The sequence below is a fragment of the Convolutriloba macropyga genome, chromosome 8, assembly GCF_964194025.1.
Source record: "Convolutriloba macropyga chromosome 8, txConMacr16.3, whole genome shotgun sequence".
Lineage (NCBI taxonomy): Eukaryota > Metazoa > Xenacoelomorpha > Acoela > Convolutidae > Convolutriloba > Convolutriloba macropyga.
This window is the reverse complement of record NC_134475.1, coordinates 16,469,767-16,487,150: the sequence shown is the minus strand read 5'-3', so window position 1 is coordinate 16,487,150 and position 17,384 is coordinate 16,469,767. Positions and strand designations below refer to the sequence as shown.

The following is a 17,384-nucleotide window of genomic DNA, read 5'->3' as shown; positions in this document are numbered from 1 at the left end:
GGATAATTAACCCATCTTTGTAAAATTGCAACAAACATATTATTAGTAATACATCTTTTCTGAGCTCAATTGAGCAATTCAAGTGCAGTATCATTCGAACTATTGAAAAGTAAGCGGAACACCGAGAACAACAGTCAACTAACATCAATTTTGTATGGAAACTCAGATTCTAATTAACATTTTAAAATCCCATGTAATCAAATTCTTGTGGTTTCTCAACACCCTTTCTTACTTTATACGTGTTTAAAGTGGCAAGTAGGACTTAGTTCGCTAAGTCACGGCGGTGTCAGGGTTCCGCCGGCCTCCAATAACTGGTTGGGGTGCGTTTCCCATGCTGCTACACAAAAGTTAAGTTTTAACACTCCGCCTTGGATTAGAGCAAGCGGGCTGACCGGGTTGCCTGCCTGGAGACAGGAGCCGTCTCCAGTCTCTAGAACGTCCCCCACTTTAGAATAGGCGGCCACGCTCTCTTTGCTTCGCTATGAATTGTATTTAATATCTTGAATAGACAGAACAATGAAACATGTTTCAATTTGTGTTTCTTTCAATGTGATCGTAATTTCGCTATTACTAAAATAAGAATGGCCTTTTGCTGTATTATAGCATGAACCAAATGCTACGAAGAAACAATTCAAAGACTATTGACCCATTTAAGTAATGAATTGCAGAGTAATATGCAAATATTAAGCAGCAACAATATTTAACGGTAAAATGAGCAAAAATGTGTTGTTGATTGTCTTTATAGTACACACAAAAAAAATAAGGGAGTCTTATATTCCTGTTCACCATTTCCATTTGAGCTTGCCGCAGGCCCAACTCCTTCAAACGAAATTTGACTTCTTTTGATCTCAATGATAGAGAACGAGGTCAAAGAACTCCTTAGTGGTCAGCGTCACTTGCGTCCTATCCCAGAATCTCCCGTTGACTTTTGTAAAGATTTTGAACTAAGATGTGATCCTCCTGTTTTCTTCGGGATTGAAGACCACAATATTTAGGCGAGCATATTCCTTTGAGTTTACTGAAACAGAACAAAACTTGATTCATTTCTTATGAAGCGCGTAATTGATGACCACTGTGTACAAGCTATGCAATGAGCCAGGACATACAAATTGAAAGCCTAGTTTGGAGATTTTTGCGCAGAACTTTAATGGAAAGAAGCTTTAATCTCACCTTGTACGTTCTGAATAATTGCACATCATCAATAAAAATTTGGCATCTTCATTCAACTTTGCGCAGGCCGCAAACTTTACTACATGCACAGATGAATAATCTAGCTCTGCGTGGTCAACCACATGAATTAGCTTCCGGTATAGAGAAATGTGTTCATCAGCCTATCGTATGTTCGGCTTTGCAACACCAGGCCTTGATCTTCCCCGATCCCTTGTAAAATTTTATCAACTAACAGTCATCGACTGACTCTTGTTTCACAAACACTCGCTCGCCACCTTTTCACTGTTCTCGCTCGTTGTAGCAATTAAAGATCAGCGAAGTTCAATAGACAGTTTAATTTAGTTTGAAGCAGATTTTGATTTGGCTGGTTAGAGCGCACTTTAAACTGCGTATCAATTCGCTGCGTGAACTGCAGGCGACAATATCAATTAAATTAAAATGTCGTTCACGCCTGGAACAACTTATAAAAGGTAGAAACGAGAGGAAAACGATATTATTATTATTCAAGAAAAATTACTTGAGTGATTATATTTCTCCATTTCTGTTTACATTATCTATCAAAATAGGGCTGTGTTCAGGCTCCGAAAGCCCAGTGGCTTTATCTGAAATAACAGATTGAAGCAACAAAGCCCAAGCACAGCCATTTTGAAGAATTGCTAACAAAGAAAGACTTTCGAGTTAAGCGATAGAATTACTCGCCTTGAAACAAGTTGATACGGTACGTTCAAGAAAATTCAATACTAAACAACTTGAGGTAAGAGATGAAAGAAAAACAAAAACAAATTTCTAAAGACAATGACTGCTCTTAGCTCAGAAATCAGGTCAACATCGGACGTTTAGCCACAACTAAATTCTACTGGTGACAGTATTTTACATGTTTAATGCAAAAAGCTCCGTTAAGTGGCAAATACCTGCATCTTAAACTCAAAATCGGGGTTGTTTAAGGCCACCTAATGTAGCAATATTATACACAAATGCTTAAGTTGTAGTGAATCCTTGCAAGTCGGCATAAACTCTCTAATCATTAACGTCAACAGCATCCCAACAAACCAATAACGCGTTTTTGTTGCGGGCAGTTTACGAGTGTTTTCCTTAGCTCGCAACATAGTGCGATATCTAAACAGAGCACAAATTTGCACGATACCTGAAAGTCTCGAGCTGCCAGACCTTTTTCTGCACACAAAACGCGTTGACTGAACATACGAATGTCAATCATAATGTCAGACAACAACCAACGAGAGAGTCAAGGACTTTGGGAATAAGTCAATTGCACAATGAAAAGAGGTCGGTGACAGGTGTTTTCCACACGATTCGGTTTGCTATCAACGACGAAGAGCATTATGATCCGTTCGAGTTCTTGGTGACACATAAGAGCGCATTTTAACGATTTGTGAAATCAAAGACGACCTCTGACCCTATGAATTCAAATTTTCACTCCTGTCTTCAAATTGAATTCAAAAGCCGGTTAAAGGTGACAAAACCTCCTGTTTTCTCAATAGTAACATGGAGAATGTGGCATCCCATTTGGACTCTGACCAATACTATCAGCATGCTGACCAAGTTTTGAAGTAAATCAATATTTTTTGCACAGCTGGGAGCGGATAGGTCATTAAGAGACTTCAAATGATTTACATAAACTATATAATTATCGGCCACTGCGTCCTGGTAGCTTTATTCCCACACCAAGGCTGCTTCAGCCTCTCCGAAGGACGGTTCTTAAAATCAAAAACTTTGCAGTGCAGATGGGCTGTTTCATTTAACGCGTCTTCGAAGTCCTGTTCCCAGTACTTATCAAGAACGCCCGAAAAGATACACCCGTATTTTGAAAAAAATTAGGTTCAACAAAGATCGCATACCAATGCCCCTCGGCCAAAAATCGCGTGTTGAGCAAGATAACAGTAAAATTAACGTTTACGCTTTTGAAGAACCTCGCACAATTTACCCAGCATATCTCACGAACATTAAAGGTGGAGGAAAACCAATCTTTTGCTTTTCAATGACGACAAAAGGTCTCATTTTGTTCAATAAAAAATGTAGGTAGGCTTTTGAAGACACTCCTGCGGTCTGACAGAAAAGCTGGTTCTCAAAATAATCTCCAAACATTTTCTGAGCGGAGTGTTGCGCGAACAAAAATGCAACAGCAGCGACAACTCTGCCTTAACCAACAACCCTTATTGATTGAGATGCCACCATTGAACGCTATCACTGAGTTTACAAGCTGGCACAAGACAACAAAATGTCTTTGTTATTTACGCTAATCTAGAGGCATTCAATGTTAAAACAGATTACTGCGAGGATATAGTTTCTAATTACACGCACGGTGCTTTCAATCGTGGCTCTGCCACTACGCATATAATTGAACAACAACATCCTTTGAATTATGGAGCCGTTCTGGTAGACGTGCGAGATGGTTAATTTGCAAACGAGATGTTCTACGGAGGAGAAAATTGCATCAAAGTTTTTGGTCACAATGAGGCATTAGTTGAAGTGGACAGCGGTAGAGCGACAACAACGAAAACTACAATTGACTGATATTGCAACAGAGTTGAAGATTAACAACTGGGTAGAGCCGTGTTGAATGTGAAAGCGAATTCTCTCCAGACGCTTCTCTCGAGGTCAAAGTTGTGCTTCATTGACAATTAACGGGAATTTATTGGTGTAGCTCACTCGAATTGTAACTTGAAAGTTACTGCAGGTTCCTTTGTTCGTTTTTTTCCACAACCCTTACCGTTACGACTCGCATCACATAATGAAATACCTGGCGCTTGAAGACAAACAAGAGTTATAGCTCGCACCGAAGAAACGATTTTTTTCTTTTCCATTAAGGTTCCAATTCATACGTATTTTGACAAATGTGGTAAGGAAAAAACGATAAAACATGAATTACTTTTCTCGACAGCATGAAATTTATGGCTTCCAGCCCTGACGCGCTCTTGAACACAAAGTAAAACTCTTGAACACAAAGATTTTCGGATTCTACGCTCAGGGTTTTACCATATCAATGACGATGTTTTTAAGATTGCGAAAAAAGCGTAATTCAATATAGTATTCTTGACGGCCAGGAACAAATCAACGCTCCTGCATTTCGCATGGAGTGGGAAAACACTCTAACCGGAAAAATGGATATTTCAGAGCAGCAATCTAACGAAGCGGTGCAGATTTATTACTTATTGGGCTGTAAAAACCTTGGAGACTATCACGATGCATACCTAAGATTGATGTTTTTCTTCTCGATGACGTTTTTCAAAAATTTACAGATGTTCGTATGAAAGCGTATCAACTAAATCCTGCCCATTTCCACAGTGCACCTAATCTCAGTTGGGACGCAAAGCTCATCACATCAAAGTGAAAAATGAGCTACTTTTAAAGAACATGAGACATCGGTCTTTGGAGCTTTTTTTGACGTTACGTTTCTCTATGCTTGAATAATGATAAATTCGCTGCCTTTATGTTAATATACTTGGAGTGAATCTATTTCTGAGAGTGATCTGTTAAAATACCGGGAAGATGACGATTATGATTACTTTGTTGAGTTGGATTTAAGAATATCCAGCATCCATGCATATCCTGCATCAAGACCTCCCTCTAGCACCAGAAAAACTTAATACTCAAACCGACTGGATGTCATCTTACAGCTCTCAACTAAATCTGAACAGGTCTCGATCTGAGCAGGATCCGAAATTGGTTGAATTGCTCTTTGTTAAGAAATACAAGGTTTGTCACGTCGAAATACAAAATTTCAGATTTTGCAGATCTGATATATAATCTAAGGAAAAATTGAGAAATCTTAGGAAAGTGCTCTTTTTATAATAAAAAGTGAGAGCTTAGTTAAAGCATTGAAATTGTTAGTTCTTTTCTCACGCTGGCTTTGATATCCAAGTAACTTCTGCCGCTTTCCAAACACAATTCAGTTCAGCTTCGTAAAAGTTTGAATGAGATAACAAAATAGCTTAAGCTCTGAGAAAAAATATTTTCGAATTACATTGAGCATAACATGAGCGGAAATGTTATTGACAAAAGTCCATCAACTCAAATCGATCAGACAAAATAGTTTTAAAACCAACAGGAATCAAGCAATGCCAATAGTATAAAAATTTGACAGCAACCTCAACAGGTGGACGGAAACTTGTGTGGTTTTCTGTCCATTTTTAATTTGCTTCTTTAGGACTTACTTTGCTGGACAACGAGGGTCTGTTTACTACTGGTTCATAAGAGACTTCCAGATTACAATGAAATGCTAGGTTGCACAAGTGGTAAAATCAAAACCCGCAATTTCTACCAACCAAAGTGAATCAGAAGTCATCAATTAAAACAAATAAGGAAATCAAGCTTGTGCTTGAACGGTCTGAGATTGCGAATGCTAGTCCGCTAAAAATAGTTAGAAACGTTGGCAGCAGGTAAATGCTACATATGAATGATCTTAATTGTTTGGTCCGTATGAGCATTGAATTATTTTACGGATTTTACGGAAGGCTCGTCAAATATGACAAAACAAGTCCTTCACGCATTCAGTGAGGTCGGGAGAGCAAGGTGCACGGTAGGAAGAGGAATTATACAGCGCCAAATGAAAGCGTTTGAGAAAATGGGTTTCTAAAGTCAGATAATTAGAGCAATTAAATTACTTTCAGCTCACTTATTTAAATTCCTAATACCTGCCGCTAATTAGCGCATTCATTTCAGCCGTTTAAAGGTTTAACTGAGACGAAAAACGAATTCCGGGAAAACATTTTAACACAGTGTATTTTGCGATGTCAGTTAATCAAGTCACGCGTGGAAAACTTTCGGGACAAGAATTCGAATCAATTAGACAAAAAATAACTTAACAGGAAACAAGCAACTGCTACCAACTTAGTTAGAAAACAATTGAAAAATTGGCCTTGTTCGCAAAACTCAATTTTCAATAAAGCTAAATTTCAATATTCAAAGAATTGTACGGATCTTTATATCGCTGTGGGTTTGGGATGAATAACAATTTTAACACTTTCGCTAATCGATACCAATTTTTCAGAACTTGTCACAGACATGGTGTAGTCAAACAAGTTAGGCACAGCTAAATAAACACCAATCAACAGATCAGCTGGCTCCGTCCATGAGGAGTGAGAAATAAAACAAGTCGTGCTCAGTTTCAAAGTCTTCGGAGCTTTTGGATCTGGAACCTTCCGTGATTTGATTGGCGATGAGGGTTCGTCATCTTCAGTATCATTAGCTTCTCGGAACTTGTCGGCACTCGGAGAAACGACTTGGTCCGTTCCACCGGGATAAGTCAAGACAATTCGAACTCTGTTGATGTCATCAATGTTATTTAACGTCACGTCTGAAGCAACAACGTTCAAAATTACCAGCTAAAGCAACATCTATGGAATTCAATTCACTAAAACATTTAAAGTTTCGACTCACATTATTGAATGGATTTATTTACGAAAGCACATAATGATTTCTCGCCGCAAGTAGCCGACAGAATTACTACAAAATTTGCGAAGCTGTAAAAAAAACACAATTAAATGATGAAAAATGAACTTGTTTAAAAAAAACTCCTTAAACAAAAGAGAACAATATTGCTAAAAAGTTGTAGAACGAGATCATAACAAGCAAGACAGTTGTGGCTCTTTCTTTCGTGACTTCTATTTCTTAGGCTGGCAGCAACAGTGTACCACAGGAATGAAAATACCATACAATAACGTTTTTTAAGCTATCACTCGTTTAAACAGACAGCTGGCTGCGTGGCCTCAACGATTAGATACATAATTCGTTACTAAAAACTTGAATGCAACTTCCGGAGCTTCAAAAAATTTAAAAAGAACGATTTGCACCATTTTCACGTTTCATCGGTAAACAAACGAACGTTCTGATCAATTGCATGGCGGAGTCATGACCAAAGTAAGTCGTCCCGTAAAAATCCCTTCCATTTCTCTTAATGTTTCCATTCGGACAAGGAGGCTCGCTATTGTGCGTTTGCACAATGTTCCTACTTCAATCATCCTACCTTTTGGCATAATAGTGTACCAAACCAAATGCAGACAAAAATATTTCAAATTACTAACGAGCAGATAGCAATATTTAAAATTACATAATTAATGCTCTGTAATTTAAAACTCGATGGCATCTGAAACAACGACGGACATGTATACCAGTGCTGATAATACCAGTCAAGTTGGTTTTTGTATTTCACCGCAAAAGATAAATATTGAAGGGATCGAAAAGTTTGGTCTCGATCGAACGCAACTCTAAAGAAGTTCTCATTAAAAAACAATTCTTATTAAGGAATCACCTGATTTTGTCAGAACAAGAAATCAGCGGCTGAACGGAAAAAGTCAACAAAAGTCATGTTTACTTGTTGCAGCGTGATTTGAGGGTCGCAACAATAATCGAAGACGACGAATTAAAAAATACCAAAAAATCCTGCAAAACACACCCAAAAAATTTGACAAACTGAAGGCCGCGCTTTCAACTTAATTAGAAGAACAGCCATCGATGGCCAAAAAAGCATACACTACAACACAAAAAGATAAAGATAAAACAAAGAATATAGAAAAGGTCTTTTTCCCATTTAGTTTTAAAAACTATTGATGACTTAGTCCGTATTTACAAAAAGAAGCTCCATGGGCGTTCAGACTACCGCCTTTACAAATCGAATAGATTCAATCTATCCGCATCGAAAAGTCGACACGCAAAAAGTCATGAATGCGAAAACAAAAGAAAACAAGAACGGCAACAAAAGAAAACTAGAAAAACTATCAAAATTCGAAACAATTTTTTTCGAAAAGTTGAAAAATTTTCCAAATTATTAGAAATGGGACAAAACCGTTGAACAGCTCAAAAGTTTCAACTATGCTCAAAAAATAGCCAATGTGACCAAGTGACAGCACAACAGAACAACCAAAAACTAAAAGCCAGTGACATTTATAGCAGGCAGTATGGTCCAATGTCGCTACAACCATTAGCTATTATAGGAAATCGTTCAAAAGATTGAGAGTCAATGTGACCCAGCTCAATTCACGTAAAGGGATACAGAAGCAAGTAGAACAACAAATATGTGCACAAAAAATAAAAATCAAACAGAATTTTGTAAACAGTGATAAAAAGAAAAACTATGAACTGCAAAAATGAAAGTTTGTTTTCTTTTCCATCCATTGGGAAGCATATAGGGCCCGTCGTTTTCTAAACTAAGCGATTACACAACAGAACAGCCCATAAATACGAACTACAAAATTAACCCGTAATTCAAGAGAATACAGAATGACAAAGTCATAAAAACCAAACGCTACCAAATAGAAACATTGAATAAACCGACTCATGCCTCATTAGAAAGTCAATCAAATCAGCCATTATTGAGACTTAGTAAAAAGACAAAAGGAAAACAAACAGGTATAAATTGAAAAATTACTTGTGCTTTAAGGAAGATAACCACTCAAAAAGTATTAGCTGCGCACTGACATCTGCCATTCGCTTCTCATTGACTTCCAAAAGTTGAAAACATAGCCGGCAGATTGCCGGAATAGCTGCGAAATAGACTTGCGTGCCGTAAAATACAGATGGAAAAAGATACAGAAGTGAGTTGATAATAGCTATCGCCGCCGCCTATAAAACTTACAAGTTTATTTCAAAGGAGGTTGTTTTTGGGTGCAAAAAAAGTTTCCCTGTCGCGCCTCGAACCGGCGATCTCCGGATTAACAGCCAGTCGCCTTAACCACTCGGCTGTCAGACCATACAATCTGTTTTCTTAAAATCAAATTTGTTTTAGGAACAGATTCTGTTTCTGAATAACCGCCATTTAGGTCACGCAGAAAGCGTGAAATCAAGCGCGAAAAAGCCATTTAAGCAGTGACGAGACAGAATGTTCTAGAACAAATGTAAAACGAAAATGAAGCATCAGACGACGAAACAAAAAAAAAACCAAGAGCACCGCAATATAGCTACGCTCAGCTTACAGCTTCGCAGCTATAAAAAGACTGTCAAGACAAACATTGAACATAAAACAAATATTCCGAAACAATGAACAAACATTCCGAATCAAATTTCAATACACTGGATTCGATGAAAATCAGGAGAGTTCTTTACACTGAATAAAAGATTTTAAATGTCACAAAGCATCGAGGCATATACAACTAAAAATGAACCGGAGAAATAGTTAGGACTATGAAAAAATGAGAACATTTTTTTTCGAAAATTAGTGGTTTTAAAGTAAGCACATTCAATTATGAGTTCATTTAAATCACTCTAGACGTCCTCAAAAAAGCGTACATCAATTTCACCAGCAAAAAATGAGACAAAATTACGAAAAGGAATAAAAGGATAATTGACAAATAGCAAATTTCAATTTATGAAGTTAAGGCTAATAAACAAGTAAACCCGCTATAAGAATCTTGCACATATCTATGTCTTTGATGTTTGATATTTGCTATGCTAAATCGTCAAAAAATTTAGCCGAATAAGTCCGATCAAAACAATTCAGCAACCCTCTTCTGTCTTCAAAGAGGTACAGCCAACAACACTTTCGCTAAAACTCCGCCAAAAATAGGGGGAAATTAAAATCAGTGAGATCAAAAGGCTGTTAACAAAATTGAAACCTCTTTAAAACGTCTTAAAATTAAAACGAGACAATTCTTGAAATACAAGTCAGAGCAACAACAAAAACAAGCTAAAAACAGGCAAAAATTCAAATCCACAATATCTTTGGAAGTACTAATAGCCCTCATTCGATCTGACGCAGATTGTTCCGGCAAAATTAGAAAAAACTTTCTACAAAAAATCTGAATACTCTAAAATCTTAGCCAAATAAGTCTGATCAGACAAGTCAGTAACCCTCTTCTATCTTCTACTCAGCAACCCTCTGTAAGCACAACAACACTACTGTCAACAATGAGCAAAAATTGGGGGAAAATGTTGAACATATGCATCCCCACGAGCAAATTTCTGAACAGGAAAATAACCTAGCTGCCAGATTGCCAGAAAACAGCCGCAATAGCTTCGTAGATCTGCAATATTTTAAAAAAGCATATTTGAAGTGGCTGTGACGTCATATGGTCGTAACAAAAATCATGACGGAAAAAACATAGCAGGACGAAGTCCTGACCAACAATTCAAAGAATTTTCATTGACTGAATAAAGAAACTAGATTTATAATGGATTATGACGGGATTGGAAAAGTCATTAAAAAAAATCTCATCAATAAAATTGGAAAAAAACCAAACAAAAAAGGCTGCACATGAACATAAAACCATTAGCGGGAAAATAAAATTTGGTTCAAACAAAAAACTAGACCTAGAATGGATCATGACTGGATTGTGAAAACTATTTGAAAAATATCGAAAAATATTTTAAAAAACATAAACCGACTAATGTCTGAAGAACTGCTCTCAAACAGGCGAGGCAATTTAATTCAGGGGCGTAGCCTAGATAAAATTTTCTTTATGGGAGCAAAAAAACATTGCCACGCCGGGATTCGACCACGCCTACCGATCCCTGAGCAGAAGCAGGGCTCACTCGGCCTTAGTTTAGCTCTGCTGCAATCGATTTCATTTTAACAACAAGCTTTACTTCGGAGTGAGAGCAACAGATATCACTCATAAATGAACAAAGTTACTTGATAAGTCACAGAATAATCTAGAAAAGCGCAAAACGGTCAAGCGAAGAATTTGCTTAAAAAGGACTAACAGCTTTACAATAATTGCTACGAACTTCGTTCGAGAGGAATTAATAATAAACAAAATGCCGCATGTGAACAGAAAACCACTAGCGAGAAAGCGAAGTTTTGTTCATGAACCTTTTCTCACTCGATTTAAAAATTATAATGCAAAAACTTCACGCCGCAAAACCACTCGCTTTGTCGCTTCACTTCCTGTTTCGTCGTGACCAAAATCATCGCTTCAATTTGAATTCAAAAATAATGAAAATGTGTGAACAGATCTTAAAAAAGGCACCTCCCCAATACAATTCAAATTCTTTGAATTGTAAAATAAACAAGATAAGGCCCATAATAGCGCCAGCTATCGCTGTGCGGCTATTAATAACCGATTAAGGTCGGTCGAATTGTTCTAGACCAACAGACGGGGTAAACTGAACCTTACTTCAACCATTCGAGCTTTGCATTGACCACTACCACGATTTAAAAACATACCCGACAGATTGCCGGAAAATAGCCGCCGTTGATTCCAATAAGCATGATTGGGATTGGAAGAATAGAAGATATTAAAAAAAAAAGATTTTTGTACAAAAACATTTTTTAAGTCCGATTTAATTTGATGGCATTTCGTAGTTGAACATAACGTACTTCTGTTTCTCAGAGAGAGGCTACAGGGGCTACTATCAATACCAATAAGCATTAGAGATGGTAACTAAGACTTACAGGAACGACGTTCAAATAGCGGGCATCTAAAATTGGGCTTTATGGGTTTATCCCGTTTCTACTTCTGACTTCAATTTTTTATACTGACTCTGTTCATTTTGAATTGCTTTGCTGAGCAACTGATGTTCAAAATCAATTTTAGCAGAATGAGAGAAGAGAGAAACTAGCCTAGAGAAGTCAAAAAGATATCACGCAAAAAGTTGAAAAAGCGGCAAAATGAGGTAAAGCGAAACATTTTTTTATTCGACGAAGTAAAAAAAAACATAGCCGGAAGAATTCCGGAAACGACTCGAAGTGAAAATCCATTTAAACGCCATACACCTACACATCACACAAAACGTGCCTTCACTAATTTATGATTATCTTGAAACAAAGTCATCAAACAAAAAAGTAAAAACAATAAAATCAAATTTGTTAAAATATGATAAAAAATCTGATCAAATTTTGTTATAAATTGAGATCCCGAAAAAACTATCTCTGCCAAAATAACTTCATCAAAACAACTAGTACTTACAAAAATCACTTATGTGAATTATGAAAAATACTTTAGGCTAAAATTATGAAAAAAAAACAACTTCCACTGAAAAAGTGGAAAAAGTCACTAATTTTTTTAATATTTCAAATACATATAAATCCAAAGAGAAACTCCCTTCAGCCATAAGGGTATCCAGATGCTCGCAAAACAATAGGCAAGTCATAATAGGCAAAGATACTTAGCTAAAAACAGAAAGAAAACGAAAAACTGCAAAAAAAAATAAGAAAAATAGTTCCAATTTTCAGAATTTTTTTGTCATATTTCTCAACAAAAAAATGATTCTTACGCACAAAACTATAACCAATTGTTATCATAAAATTGCTCAAGTAGAAGGGGTTTCTTCAATACCCATTTGAGCCAGTAAAACAAAATAATCGTCAAAAAACGCAAAAATTAGCCCGAAAATCAGTAAAATACATTAAAAACCTCCGAATTATCATAAAATTCACATGAGTTTCCAAAAACCTTCAAAACACTACCAAAACCAGCCTAAAATTAAAACAAAATCATAACCAAACCTCTTAACCAAAAGAAATGAAAAAAAACTGCTTTAAAATGCCGCACGTGAACAAAAAAATTTCTCTCGCTTAGAGAAAATTTTTTCACACATCAATTTCTCGCTCTCTCAAAAACAGCGGTATGAACAAAAACCACTCTCCTTTCGCTCCGCTCTTCACTTTTGTTCAGCACAAAAATCACTCCAAATTTTTTCATGCGTTTCATTTCCCGCTTCAAAAATCACTCCAATAAAATTGATTAAAAAAAAGGACTTCTCCAATACTCCTCTTCGAGTCGTAATAGGAGCGCTATAATAGCCGGCTGAGAAGATGAGGGCGGCTATTAATAAAAAAACTGGCACCAAATTTGGTTCACGTTTGAATTGAATTCCACTAGTAAACACGCAAATGAAGCTGGCGGCTTAAATTCTGAATAATCAAGAACCACATAAATGCTACTACCATCATCGTATATATCTATCGTTTTCATATTTACCTAATCGCAAAGCCAACAGCAGACCAGCCATAAAAGACTCAACTCTGTCTGAGCTCTGTGGATGGTTAATAACTGCCTTCGCCATTGACACTCCTGTTGCAAACTCATTTGATGTAAGTACCATAGTTCTAACGGCCACTTGAGCACTTTCCAGTAACAATGGATGCAGAAACTTACAAATTAACGTCAACTTTGAAGGATCAATCTCCAATAATGGCTTTAGAAGATCAGTGCTAAATTGACCTTGCAGTAATCTTGAAGATGTAATACGCAATCTGAAACTCCGAACATTCTCAGCAAAATTCTTGCACAGTAAAGCCTTTTCACCACCAGCCATGTCATTAGATTCTTTCAATAGCGTAAACAATACTATAAGGGTAGACGCAATGCATCGATTTTCGAGAATGTTTGAAACAGTTTCAGTGGACAAACCATTAAAAATGCCCTCCAAGTAAAAACTGAAACTAACACATCGTTTCAGATCAGAAAAAACTGACTCATCAGACAATGTAAGTTGGCTTGTCGGTGTTAACGATTTTAATTTCTCGAAAACTTTTGTCATAGCTATTGTTATTTTCAAAGATGCACAGAGAAAATTGGCCGGTCCAGATGTTTTGTCACAATTTTTCAAATGTTCTAGGTCACGCAATAAATTTTTCAGCAAGCTTATTGTTATTTTACCACCAGACGCTTTCAGTTTTTCCACCACCGATTCGTACTGTTTTCGAGCAATCACATTTACATCTTGAAACTTGATTGCACTTTCTGGTCTCCGGTAACAGAACCTCAATGAGTTTTTATTCAGATCCAGATCAGGTATAAACTCTGGGTGCAATTCCTTGAGAAACTGGTGATGTTGGTTTATGAATGGGGGGAATAGTCCAATGATGCTGCTGGTTGAGTGGGCAGCATTGAGAACTAGGATCATAATTGCGATGTAGAAGGGATCTGAGACATTGGGTTCAGTAGTGTCCAAAAAAGGATGTGCACATAACAGCTCTTTCACTGAAACATTCACAATCAAGAGTACATTTAGCTAGTCTTATTTGTCGTATATCCGCCAGCTGCAGACTCGCATAGCGTAATATTTCAGGTTAAACAAATTCAGCATAAACAAATGCAAAAATGATCTAAAACAATTGATTTGTTATAAGGGCTTACGAAACGAACTTAATTGCAACACAAACCTGGTTATATCTACGCACGTTTTAAGTGATATCAGTGATATCGCTCAATGTCGCTTAATAAGAGGTATGCCCGGCCATTATAAATCAAATTTAGCAGCAGAAAGATCAATTCTAGATGTTCATATTATAAGGTAAAGGCTCACTTTCCTTTTTAAATGATTCACTAAAAAAAGGAAATACCATCGCACTTACTATAAGGAATGACAAAATTTGAATGCTTAGAACCCAGGTACTTCAGAGCACCATAAATGGAAGTTTTATCGAGCGGGTACTTCTTCAAATTCCTCATCAGACGCTGCAACGTCAACTTCAGGCAACCCATCTCTTCAAATTGAATTTTCCTCAATAAATAATGCACTTTCTCTCTCACAATATCCGAATAATCGTCCAAACAACTCAAAGTATCCACAACCTGGTCTTTTCTCAACACGGCATGGTGTGAAATGTTCGCCAAGCTTTCCAACGCTTTCACTCTAACCAATTCAATCTCATCGTTTAACATATCAATGAAAAAATCCAGAGCTTCTTTTGCAAACGTACTTCGATTACTCGAAAGGTGGCTCAAAGTTTCAACAGTAGCAATTCTGACTTCTTTGAATTCGTCCTCTAAACCATGAACTAAAGCTCCACAAGCGCCCGAGCTTATAAGCGACAAGGACTGTTCGTCTACATTATCAAGAGGTGCATCGTCTCCCCACCGTCTACCTGAGCTGTAAGCACCACTTCGAACCAACTCGGCGTTCTTCTGATGGGAGCTACGCTTCGTTCGCAACTGTGACATCAATTGCTTGTCTAAAAGCGGAATTGTTTCCTTTCCCCTTGGTAGAATTTAATCATCTATAATTGCTATTTTGGTTCCCTCGTATTATAGTCTACTTAGTCTACTAGCCCCGATAGTTTAAGGGGGGTTACCCGTCAATAGCAACAATTATGCTATAATGACGGCCATTTATTTTTCATGATGCAATGATGCCAAGGAGCCAACAACTTTACTCACTCTCCCCTTCACAATGCACCAATAGCTACCTCCACAGCATAGGCTTTGCAAAATCTTTTGATGGTAAATATGCGCACCAATATGCTCACACCGATTTCGAAAGAAATCGGTGTGAGCTCCAAAGAAAATAACCACCCATTTCAGATAGGAAAAATACCATCAAGGGAAAACCCATGAAAATGAACTCCCATTTTCCATACTTGTGAAAACAAAATTTTAATCCTCAGGCGAAAGGAAACAGTTCCCTAAAGTCTGCTGCAAAAATTTCTGATCGACGCCTATGAAGTTTCTCAGAATACTGACAGACGTAACGCGAACTGGAACTTGAATATCATTGACCAGTTCGCAAATTTGAGAAAATGCATGTTCTTCTAATCGCATATAATCATCGCCTTTATCACCAATTGTAATCTTGACGTTCGGCGATTTATTAGCATAACTCGACATGATTTTAATAGCACCAATTCGAACTTTTTCATTTTCGTCTTTCAGCAAGTCAAGGCATCTATGGTAAACAGCAAGCGATATTTTACCACCTCTCGAGTCATAACCACAAATCATTTCAACAACAGCTCGCCTGATTCGAGAATCGTGACTTTGAGCAAACTCTTCGAATATTTTCAACATCTGTGAACTGTCTGCCGCGACATCGGCAACGTCACCCAGTATCTCAAGACAAGCAATTCGAGCCACTCTGTTTAAATTGGAACTTAGCAACTTCACGCAAATCTTGACCAGCATGCTTTTTACTAACAAGCTCTCGTTCGCGATAATCCATAGAATTCGGAGAAGAATGCTTAACAATGCATCTGGTATTTCTGATTGCTGTACTAGTTCAAAAAGTGAGAAAATAAGCTTGTTCGGAATGTTGGTGTTGATTGCAACGTTCAAAAGATAGTTGGCAGCTGCCATTCGAGTTTCCAAGGGTTTCTCCGATTGCAACTGGGTGATGGTAGAACGCAGAGTTCTGACTTGTTCTTCGGACGAGAGGTTCCTCAATTGATCCTGTGGCACTGCGTGAGATACTTTCAGTGTGCCTAAAATAAGGTTCAAAATGAAACAGTATTCCTTTGACTAAAACGTGGCAAAAATAACCAAAAAATATCCCCGAAAAACGACTGAAATTACGAAATCGCAGCGGAACAGCATTAGGCCTACAGTAACCTGCTCTCAGCTGCCCTTTTTCTCATTATTCCCCACATTTCAGATTGAGCAGCATTATTCTTTTTATGAGCAGCATTATTCTTTTTATGAGCAGCATTATTCTTTTTTGGCTATAGGTACAAAAAAAGAGCAATGCTGCTCATAAAAAGATCAGTCTGAAATGTGGGGAATAATGAGAAAAAAGGTAGCTTTGAACAGGCTACTGTAGGCCTAATGATGTTCCACTGCGATTACGCAGGAACCACAATTACTATTATTATATACCCATTCCTTCTTTACGAGATGCAAGCTCATCTTGAGAAACGTTAAATTATTTTAACTTTTACCTGCATTCAACTGGCACTTATAATTTTACCTCCAGCTCATAAAATTGCCTCTAATTTTGACGGAATAGCAACCAGATTCTTAAACATCTAAATCATTCAATTTTTCATTTAGCTTCAATTAGCTAAAAAATGACAATTCCAAGACAACTCTCCTAGACTGCTCAACAGCCCGCTCTCATCTTGTTAAAAATTCATACACAGGATTTCCAATTATTTCTCACCAAACAGCTCTTCCAGAATAGGATCACTAGCTGCCTGGTTTGCGTCAGTGACCGCCGAGACATGTGTGGATCCCGAACCCACTAGTCTGAGCCTTTTTGCAGGTGGAGGACCATCGAATGACGTCGATTCGTTCTGATATGGATCTTCGACCTCCGTCAACACCACTTCAGATGCAGAAAATGCACTGGATGAAGACGGTTGCAGATTCATTGTGTTAATGTTTTCACATTTCTTAACTGAAATCGAAACAGATGAACCACGCACATTATCATAGTTGTCTTCCGTATAAAAGCATTTCAATTCACTGATAACAACGGCACTTCCAGTAATAACAATCATTGTTGAGATCGAAATCCGGTAATCGATTTATGGGTAATGCTCAATAATGACGAGTATGTTGTGCTTTTTAGCCTTCTTGCCCGTCAAACCCGCACCTAAAAATAGA

At 37.4% G+C, this 17,384-nt stretch overlaps 1 protein-coding gene across 1 annotated transcript; it reads right to left on the bottom strand.

Annotated features, from left to right (window-relative positions):
* Positions 1 to 6,064: 6,064 nt before the first annotated feature.
* Positions 6,065 to 17,352, bottom strand: LOC142344518 (integrator complex subunit 4-like). The gene is made up of 5 exons (XM_075396240.1): positions 16,939 to 17,352; positions 15,467 to 16,264; positions 14,423 to 15,022; positions 13,044 to 14,048; positions 6,065 to 6,484 (listed from the first exon to the last, which is right to left on the bottom strand). Exons 1-5 carry the CDS (start codon positions 17,276 to 17,278, stop codon positions 6,111 to 6,113), a joined length of 3,117 nt encoding a protein of 1,038 aa, XP_075252355.1. The 5' UTR covers positions 17,279 to 17,352; the 3' UTR covers positions 6,065 to 6,110.
* Between the last annotated feature and the right edge of the window lie 32 nt (positions 17,353 to 17,384).

Bases quoted from the DNA above. Each gene is read 5' to 3' on its own strand.
- LOC142344518 (XM_075396240.1), bottom strand. From the start codon at position 17,278: ATGATTGTTATTACTGGAAGTGCCGTTGTTATCAGTGAATTGAAATGC. The intron at 14,049-14,422 runs GTAAGTGCGATG...TGAATGTTTCAG, and splicing joins AAATTTTGTCATTCCTTATA to TGAAAGAGCTGTTATGTGCA. The intron at 6,485-13,043 runs GTAAATATGAAA...TTGTTGCTTCAG, and splicing joins GCTGTTGGCTTTGCGATTAG to ACGTGACGTTAAATAACATT.